Source organism: Megalobrama amblycephala, linkage group LG5 (assembly GCF_018812025.1).
Source record: "Megalobrama amblycephala isolate DHTTF-2021 linkage group LG5, ASM1881202v1, whole genome shotgun sequence".
Classification (NCBI taxonomy): domain Eukaryota; kingdom Metazoa; phylum Chordata; class Actinopteri; order Cypriniformes; family Xenocyprididae; genus Megalobrama; species Megalobrama amblycephala.
This window is the reverse complement of record NC_063048.1, coordinates 31,203,333-31,213,332: the sequence shown is the minus strand read 5'-3', so window position 1 is coordinate 31,213,332 and position 10,000 is coordinate 31,203,333. Positions and strand designations below refer to the sequence as shown.

Genomic DNA, 10,000 nt, shown 5'->3' with positions numbered 1-10,000 from the left:
TAGTACACTGGATAACTGCTGTTTAACTCAAATCTTCTGATATCCTAATCAGAAAGATCCTAATCTGTTATACTGGAAAGTACATTTACCACATAAGTACAGATTAACATTCCTTACAGAAGTGGTTCTTTGCTTCAGGGACCAGTTGCATAAACATAGCCATTGTGTTAAAACATCGTCTTAGGGTGCCCTAGAATCAAAAATTGAATTTACCTCGGCATAGTTGAATAACAAGAGTTCAGTACATGGAAAAGACATACGTTGAGTTTCAAACTCCATTGCTTCCTTCTTCTTATATAAATCTCATTTGTTTAAAAGACCTCCGGAAAACAGGCGAATCTCAACATAACACCGACTGTTACGTAACAGTCGGGATCATTAATATGTACGCCCCCAATATTTGCATATGCCAGCTCATGTTCAAGGCATTACACAAGGGCAGCCAGTATTAATGTCTGGATCTGTGCACAGCTGAATCATCAGACTAGGTAAGCAAGCAAGGACAAGAGCGAAAAATGGCAGATGGAGCAATAATAACTGACATGATCCATGATAACATTTTTAGTGATATTTGTAAATTCTTTATAAATGTTTCGTTAGCATGTTGCTAACGTACTGTTAAATGTGGTTAAAGTTACCATCGTTTATTACTGTATTCACGGAGACAAGAGCCGTCGCTATTTTCATTTTTAAACACTTGCAGTCTGTATAATTCATAAACACAACTTCATTCTTTGTAAATCTCTCCAACAGAGTAGCATTAGCCCGTTAGCCACAGAGCATATAACCTTAAACTCATTCAGAATCAAATGTAAACATCCAAATAAATACTATACTCACATGATCCGAAGCATGCATGCAGCATGAATGACGAACATCTTGTAAAGATCCATTTGAGGGTTATATTAGCTGTGTGAACTTTGTTTATGCACTATATAACTGCACTTATAGTCGAGAGCTCGGGAGGGCAGGGAGCGAGAGATTTAAAGGGGCCGCACAGCCTGAATCGTTGCATAGTTAATGATGCCCCAAAATAGGCAGTTAAAAAAAATTAATTAAAAAAAATCTATGGGGTATTTTGAGCTGAAACTTCACAGACACATTCAGGGGACACCTTAGACCATGCAACGTCAACTGGCGGCCCGCGGGCCAAATCCGGCCCGCCAGAGATTTCCATCCGGCCCCCAGAATAATACTGAAATCAGGAATAGCCTTGTAAGAGGAAAAAGTTTAGGGCTGGTCCGAATACCATTTTTTGATGAACATCGACTATTCGAAGCTTCGGAGAGAGGGGCTGAACATATTTTTCTCTCTAATAAAGGCAGGAATCTGTGTCTGTATGTCCGTTTGCATTTATATTATTTCGAGAACCGTTCATCCAATCGACTTCACAAGGGAGTGCAGTGTCGCATTTGGTGCAATATAGATGGACACGCGAGACGCGACACATTCAGAATTAATAAACTTTTAGTAAACTACAGTCAGAGCAGCGCGAGCGGGAAGCGGCGCACCTCACGCGGGCAGGGCTTATGCTCCAAGAACGGACACTGCACTAGTGATATAAAACGCACACACACAGGTCTGTTAAATTAAGCAATACTTTTAAGGTAGTCTAATATTTTTCTGACTAACAAATTGGCACAGTAAGGGTAGATTTAAATAAAGAAAAACGAAATTTAAATAAAGAAAAACGAAATTTAAATAAAGAAAAAACGAAATTTAAATAAAGAAAAATGAAATTAAGTTAAATTAAAAACAAGATTAATTTAGATTGATAATAACGGGTAAAAATGCTAATACATTTTGTTTCTATTATTCTATTTTCCACAATGTCAAAGCAACAAAACACAAGCTCAGAGCCAGAGAACACTCCCGTTGCTGGAACCATAGGGCTGGAACACGCGTCGGTTCTATTTCTAGCATGCACACGTTTTCTGCGTGGCTCGAGCGCGCCTGAGACGCGCGTCTCAGTGTGCAAACTCCAACCTGTTAAATATGGGAGCCGAAATAAAAACGGACACGCCACGCAGCCAGTGTGTCGCCGGCCTTATTCAAGGGGAATGAGAACCGTTTTTTTATTTTTAAATCTAATGAAAAAAAAAAAAAGCCTTCTGAAAAGTAGCTTGTGCCATAGCCTGCCTTTAGTCAAGAATGACGATAAACGCGTTGCTCTCATTGAACATCTTTTATTGTTTCACATGCTCATTTTTTCACAAATGTCAAAATTTTCCTTGCCTGGGATTTGCGCACAATTGCGTGACAGTGATGGACAGCTTGACAGCCTCACGAATATGAAGCCTAAAATATCGCTATCGCCCCCTGGTGGCTTGCTGCAGTACAGGTAATATGTAAAAAGTAACATAAATTTGGAATTAGAATTAGTATATCAAATAATAACATATTAGGATACAATTCGAATTTTATTTTATATTACGAGTATCTGGCCCTTACAGTGTCTGCAGAGAAAAATTCTGGCCCTTGGACAAATATAGTTGATGACCCCTGCCTTAGACTTATATTACATCTTTTGAAAAGACGTTCTATGGCACCTTTAAGATCTAGTATTACCCACTAGCTATTAGTCAAGGGGCAGTCAGTTTTACTTTTTGGTATCAAATTAGACCAATCTACGTTTTTATGTAACTAATTAAAAACAGTTTTAAAGAAGACTAACTTGTAAGACTAGTCTTAGCGGTTTATGCAACCAGCCCCAGGACTGCTGACACAAATTGTCAAGAAAATGTCTTAAAACGTATTATATTACTGCATAGGCCCATCAATATACAAATATTCAATATCAAGCTTCAACAATAGCAGGTGATTGACTTCTAAATGTGTTTGGTTTCTAAATGCCCCTTGAATTGAGGTTTCAATACATAATAAATGTAATGGCACAAACTATGTATTCAAAGAAGTTTGTATCACATTTTCTTTTACCTTGCATAGTTTTGTTCAAGGTTTTTGAGGATAAAGGCATATCAGATCTGCCCGAATAGCTTCTATCAAGTGACATTTTTTTACACTAAAATACTGTAGAGTTTCATTGGACATACAGCTTTTGATGTCAACATCAAAATAGGAAATTGTCTTTCCTTTTTAGACAGTTAGTTAGTAATTTTTTGAACGGCCACTTTTGGGGCACAACCTACTTGGGTTGAGAACCGCCTTACAGCACAGGATGTAGAATTATGTAACATTAAGCTCATTATTTAGTCCCTATCTGGTGTAATGCAATATAAAACAACCCACATCTATCCATTAGTGATTGTTGAATATTATTTTAATGTCTGGATTTCATAGCATCAGAAAGTCTCTAATTTTGTGTTTACTATCTGTGAACCTACAGTCACACTTAGGTACAGTATATATTAGGTGGCTACTATAACTACTATATTCTGTACATTATGTACATACATATTAGTGCAATGTAATTACATTTAAAGGGGTGATGAAACAGAAAATCAAAATGTCCTTGATATTCACACACACACTGTGAAGGAGGGCATGGATTTGTGCGATGCAGTTTGCCAATCACAGCAGTGGGCTTTACTTGCGTTTCTGAAAAAGGTAAAGCCCTTTGAAATTAAGTGTTTTTGAAAGAGAGTGAAAATGATGATGGAAAAACTTTGCTAACTTCATAAGCTAACCTCTAGAAACATAATATAATGATCTGAGAATGCATTTCATGACCCCTTTAAGGTACTTTAATTAACACTAATTACTCTGTTAACTTTACCCCTAATCCTAACAATACCCTTACTACAAAACATAACCGTACCTCAAACTCGTTTGCAGTAAATGCTAACATTTTCCAGAACAACGTGTAGTTACACAGTAAATCCGTAGTCTTGTAGGTATTTAATGTTAGTACATAGTAGTTAAGGCCACCTACTATAAAGTGTAACAAAACTTTCTATATTTTTCTGCTCTTTCTCTTTAAGTTTGTGAAGTTTGCAAATATAGAGGAGGACACACCGTCATACCATCGTAGCTACGATTTCTTTGTCTCACGCTTCAGTGAGATGTGCCATTCCAGTTACGAGGATCCAGATATTCGCACAAAGTGAGCATGTCTTTTCAGCATTTCAACAGAGGAAGATTTTTACACCCAAAAATATGAACGTTGAAAATCTGGTTTCTTCTTGTTTTTGTCAGTTAAGCCTCTGATGCATGGTGTCCCTTAACATGGACAGATATTTAAAGATACACTATGTAACTTTTGGCACTCTAGCAGTTAAAAAACAAAACTGCAAGCATTTCGCGGAAGAACAGTTTTTTGGTTGTGCTTATGTGGATGAATATGGTTATCCTGCTGCTGATGAAACATTCACTATAGGCTTAAGAGAGAGTTTAGATGGAAAGGATCTCAAGCTGACTAGATGAAGACATTACTGTAGCTATACCCATTATAAGACACGGTATTTCATTGAAAATAAATTCCAGCACAGCGCTACAACAACCATAATAAAAAAATGACCATTCACAATAGATAATGCTTTACAATGAACTCTGTTAGAGAGCTACATATGGCAATTTATCTGCTCAATAAAATACCTTACTCACCTGTTAAGTAATAAAAACACCATCTCTGCATCGCTTTTACAACATTTCGAATTCCTCAGTTCTCACCATCTCCAAAAAGCCAATCCAATGTTGATTCTTGTTTTATTACGAGCTCTGTCGCATTCTCTTTTTGCCAGCAGACTCTCCTTTGTTTGATGTTTCTTTTTAAATGGGTGATTTTTTTTTCAACCTTTCTTGCTCGTTGCGACAACTAACCTATGCCCCTCCCACTCCATACATGCGCCAAAGTAGACGGAGCATCTTTTCTCTATTTACGGATATGACGAATGACGTATATACGCAATTTCCTGCGAAAACCATCCTGCCTAATCCAAAATATATACTAAAATTAAAATTAATAGGCTTACCATAGTGAATCAGGGTGAGACAAAAACACGTTTTGGAAAAAGCATCGATGATGTATTGATGTTATTTTATTTTTGTTAATTTCGAGGTTGAACAAAAAAAAAGTTACATAGTCTATCTTTAAAAACCATTTATGAACATTCAGGGTGCGATGCTACATCCAAACCACCTTGGATGAGTCATCGGTAAATCCAGTTTGTTTTTATCTGAATATTGCTTTGTCCACAGCAAAGATCAACAATGTTCATACTTTTTAACTGAATAAATTTAATTATGAGCAGTTTGAATAAATGCATTTTGAAAATGTGATTATTTAAACAAAATGCATATTTAATAATGACGATTTTTTTGAGTGCAGAAATCTTATCTGCTTCTTAACTCATTTCATTTTTGTATGACTAACAACAAATATGCATCACATTAAGTTTATTAGTTTGTGTGAAAACTGTGTTATCCAAAATAGATGGAAATTTTATATGCAATTTAAATACATTAAAGAAAATATATATGATAGAAGTAGCCTAAATGTGAATTTGTGACGTTTCATTTCTTAGACTATTTAAAATTAAATATTATACTATAATAAATAATAAATTAAAGTAATAATAGAATTCTATTATAAATCATATAAAATGTTATTATTAAAATGCAATTAATTAAACAATATTATCCATAATTATATGACTTACTGTGAACTTCAAAGCTTTGTAGAAATAGAGCAATAGGGATATATAAAAAGTGTGTGCGCCAGCCTGCATGAGAGTTTGTGTGGGTGAGATTTTGCCTCAGATACTGATACAATTTAATATTTTCTACTCAGGGACTGAGTGGAACAAGATTAAAAATTATATATTCTTCTTTTGAAGTAAAAGGAAACACTTTTTTCCCATTGTGATTAAATAATTCATGCATCAGGGGCTGAATGCAGTGCACATTAATAAAAATACCCATATATATAAATCCACATGTCTCATAAGCGTGACTAACTAAAGTCAGTTTGGGTTGTGTGTGTGTGTCTCTGTATAAGGATTCGTATGGCAGGGATCAGGGGTCTTCAGGGGGTGGTGAGGAAGACTGTCAATGATGAACTGCAGGCAAATATTTGGGACCCTCAGCACATGGACAAAATCGTGCCGTCTCTCTTATTCAACCTCCAACAGGAAGAAGTCGCAGAGAGGTGCCTCGCTTACACAATCACACATGATGTGAAATGAACACTTTTAGTCTAATGGAAGTGCGAATTTTCCTTCCGAGAAACCATGTCTTGCAAATAGCTATTAGTCAGTCTGTGTGATTAAGCTAATGAACTCTTAATCGAATGCTAATGAAGAGTGTGTGATATAACAGCAGACTGACTTCAACTGAGATGTCAGACTGCAGTAAGAGAGTAAATTATTCTAGAAGCTGCTGTACTGGCCGTATGCCTAATAAGCCTGACGCCCCGAGGGTCAGAAGCAGACCATGAACACTGAATTGAACTGTGTGATGAACTTAGAGCCATAAAAACTCCTCTGGGGAAATCACTGACCACAAGTAACAGCACTGCCAACAACAATCGGCCTATTGATTCGGCCCTGGTTTATGTGTGTTTCCTGTTTCTGATTCCTATCGATAGGTCTCCTTCTCCAGAGACCGAGAAGGATAAGGAAAGTCCAGTGGAGCTGACTGAGAGATGCTTTCGAGAGCTGCTGGGACGAGCAGCCTACGACAACATCAAGAATGCTGTGAAACCTGTGCTCATGTGAGTGTTTATGCACCAAACACAAGAGGGCAGCACAGAGAGACATTTGTTTTCATTTCAGTTCATTTTATACAAATACTTTAGCATTTAGATGAGACATGAATATTTTGACAATATTAATTAATGATAGTTGATTTTAAATTTTGTTTTGTATATTTAATTTTAATAAATAATGACTAGATTACTAATTCATATGCACATACACAACCATTCAAATGTTTGGGGTCAGAAAGATTTGGATTTTTTTTTTTTTTTGTAAAGAAATTAAACATTTATTCAGCAAGGACGCATTAAATTGATCAGAAGTGATGGTAAAGACATTTACAATGTTTCAAAAGATTCATATTTCAAATAAACGCTGTTTTTTTTAACTTTCTATTCATCAAAGAATCCTAAAAAATAATGTAATGTATTGAAGGATCATGTGTCATTGAAAACTAGAGTAATGGCTGCTGAAAATTCAGCTTTGCCATCACAGGAATAAATTGCATTTTATACTATTTTAGTGTAGAAAACTGTTACAACCCAAATTGCGAAAATGTTGGGACGTTTTTTAAATTTGAATAAAATGAAAACTAAAAGACTTTCAAATCACACGAGCCAATATTTTATTCACAATAGAACATAAATAACATAACAAATGTTTAAATAAAGAAATTTGACACTTTTATCCACTAAATGAGCTCATTTCAAATTTGATGCCTGCTACAGGTCTCAAAATAGTTGGCACGGGGGCAACAAATGGCTGAAAAAGCAAGAAATTTTGAAAAGATTCAGCTGGGAGAACATCTACCAACTAATTAAGTTAATTGATATCAGGTCTGTAACACGATTAGCTATAAAAGGGATGTCTTAGAAAGGCAGAGTAAAGATGGGCAAAGCTGTGAAAGAGTGCATAAAAAGATTGTGGAATACTTTAAAAACAATGTTCCTCAACGTCAATTGGAAAGGCTTTGCAAATCTCATCATCTACAGTGCATAACGTCATCAAAAGATTCAGAGAAACTGGAGAAATCTCTGTGCATAAGGGACAAGGCCGAAGACCTTTATTGGATGCCCGTGGTCTTCGGGCCCTCAGAAGACACTGCATCATTCATCGGCATGATTGTGTCAATGACATTACTAAATGGGCCCAGGAATACTTCCAGAAACCACTGTCGGTAAACACAATCCGCCGTGCCATCTGCAGATGCCAACTAAAGCTTTATCATGCAAAAAGGAAGCCATATGTGAACATGGTCCAGAAGTGCCGTTGTGTCCTGTTGCCAAGTCTCATTTAAAATGGACTGTTTCAAAGTGGAAAAGTGCGAGTCCAAATTTGACATTCTTGTTGGAAATCACAGATGCTGTGTCCTCCGGGCTAAAGAGGTGGGAAACCTTCCAGCGTGTTGTCAGCATTCAGTTCAAAAGCCAGCATCTCTGATGGTATAGGGGTGCATAAGTGCATACGGTATGGGCAGCTTGTGTGTTTTGGAAGGCACTATGAATGCTGAAAGGTATATAAATATTTTAGAGCAACATATGCTCCCCTCCAGATGATGTCTATTTCAGGGAAGGCCTTGTGTATTTCAGCAGGACAATGCAAAACCACATACTGCAGCTATTACAACAGCATGGATTCGTTGTAGAAGAGTCCGGGTGCTGAATTGGCCTGCCTGCAGTCCAGATCTTTCACCTATAGAGAACATTTGGCGCATCATTAAACGAAAAATACCTCAAAGACGACAACAAACTCTTCAGCAGCTGGAAACCTATATCAGGCAAGAATGGGACCAAATTCCAACACCAAAACTCCACAAACTCATAACCTCAATGCTCAGATGTCTTCACACCTTTTTGAAAAGAAGAGGAGATGCTACACCATGGTAAACATGCCCCCGTCCCACTATTTTGAGACCTGTAGCAGGCAACAAATTTGAAATGAGCTCATTTTGTGCATAAAATTGTACAATTTCTCAGTTTAAACATTTATGTTATCTATGTTCTATTGTGAATAAAATATTGGCTCATGTGATTTGAAAGTCTTTTAGTTTTCATTTTATTCAAATTTAGAAAATGTCCCAACATTTCAGGAATTCAGGTTGTATTTTAAATTGTAATAATATTTCACAATATACTGTTTTTATTGTATTTTGGTCAAATAAATGTAGCCTTGATGAGCATAAGAAGAGACTTCTTTCAAAAACAAAAAAAATCTTACCAACCCCAAACCTTTGAACAGTAGTGTAAATGGAATAACGACAAGAATGCTTGAATGAATTAATTATTAATAATTAAATTAAATAAAAAAACTATTTTCATAGAAAATTAACTAAGTTTTGAGGTTTCCATTTATCCATTTAAATTCATTTATGTCATCCTAGAATGTTTTTTTTTTATTATTATTATTCAATAATGACACTAATACAAAGCAGTACAGAAATATAACATTGTAAAGAGAATAAAGAGAATATTAAACAATTCGTCCTCATTGTTAGCCTTAAACATCTACACAGTAAAGGGATCTGATACACCTTTGTATTCTATGACCTACTATATGTGCTATTTCCTGCTCTGGTTCTGTTTGCTGAAGCTAATCATTTACTTGTGTATTTTCAGGCACCTTGATAATCATTCACTTTGGGAGGGCAAAACATTTGCAGTGCGCTGTTTCAAAATCATTATGTACTCCATTCAGGTAGATTCATACAGCTTTGCTGAACTGTGGTTGTAAACGTATCTAAAACAAAATACAATACAAGATATGTTTTTGTGGAGCATGGCTCTTTTTGTTGCTAAATAATTATGGGGTGTTTGGGGCCATATTTTATATCTTATAATGGGGTTCAAATGTCTCACAGCAGTAGTGAAAATATTACTATTTTTGCATTATTCTACTTTAATTTAATGCACATTTTCATTACAAATTATAAAGTCATTCAGCGTGACTGTAAAGCACGAAAATATGACTTGATATTTTCATCTGTGTTACTGTAATATTAACTATGTCTACTGTTTCTTTGACAGACCCAACATTCACATCTGGTGATTCAGCAGCTTTTAGGCCACTTGGATGCCAACAGTAAGAATTCAGCCAAAGTGCGTGCTGGGATAGTGGAGGTGATCTCAGAAGCAGCGGTCATAGAAGCCAGTGGCTCCATAGGTACTAGACCATCTTTAGACCACTAGAGGGAGCACTAAACCCACGTCATCAGACAAAAAAAGCACTTTATAGGATTTCTTTCTGATGTTATTATTCTTGCATTACTTTCTTGCTTCTTAATGTAAAAGTGATATACATGCTGCCTATTTCATATGCATTAATGTTTATATGTTTGATAAATAATTCGA

The 10,000-nt window shown here is 36.0% G+C and overlaps 1 protein-coding gene across 4 annotated transcripts in view; it reads left to right on the top strand.

Moving 5' to 3' along the window:
• Window positions 1–10,000, top strand: part of efr3ba (EFR3 homolog Ba (S. cerevisiae)) — a 43,148-nt gene that overhangs the window by 19,194 nt on the left and 13,954 nt on the right. For all 4 annotated transcript variants that reach the window (XM_048191828.1, XM_048191827.1, XM_048191829.1 and 1 more), the window contains exons 5-9: window positions 3,942–4,063; window positions 5,957–6,106; window positions 6,545–6,670; window positions 9,269–9,347; window positions 9,677–9,812. In XM_048191828.1, the coding sequence (XP_048047785.1) occupies window positions 3,942–4,063; window positions 5,957–6,106; window positions 6,545–6,670; window positions 9,269–9,347; window positions 9,677–9,812 (613 nt within the window). The remainder of the gene's footprint in view (window positions 1–3,941; window positions 4,064–5,956; window positions 6,107–6,544; window positions 6,671–9,268; window positions 9,348–9,676; window positions 9,813–10,000) is intronic.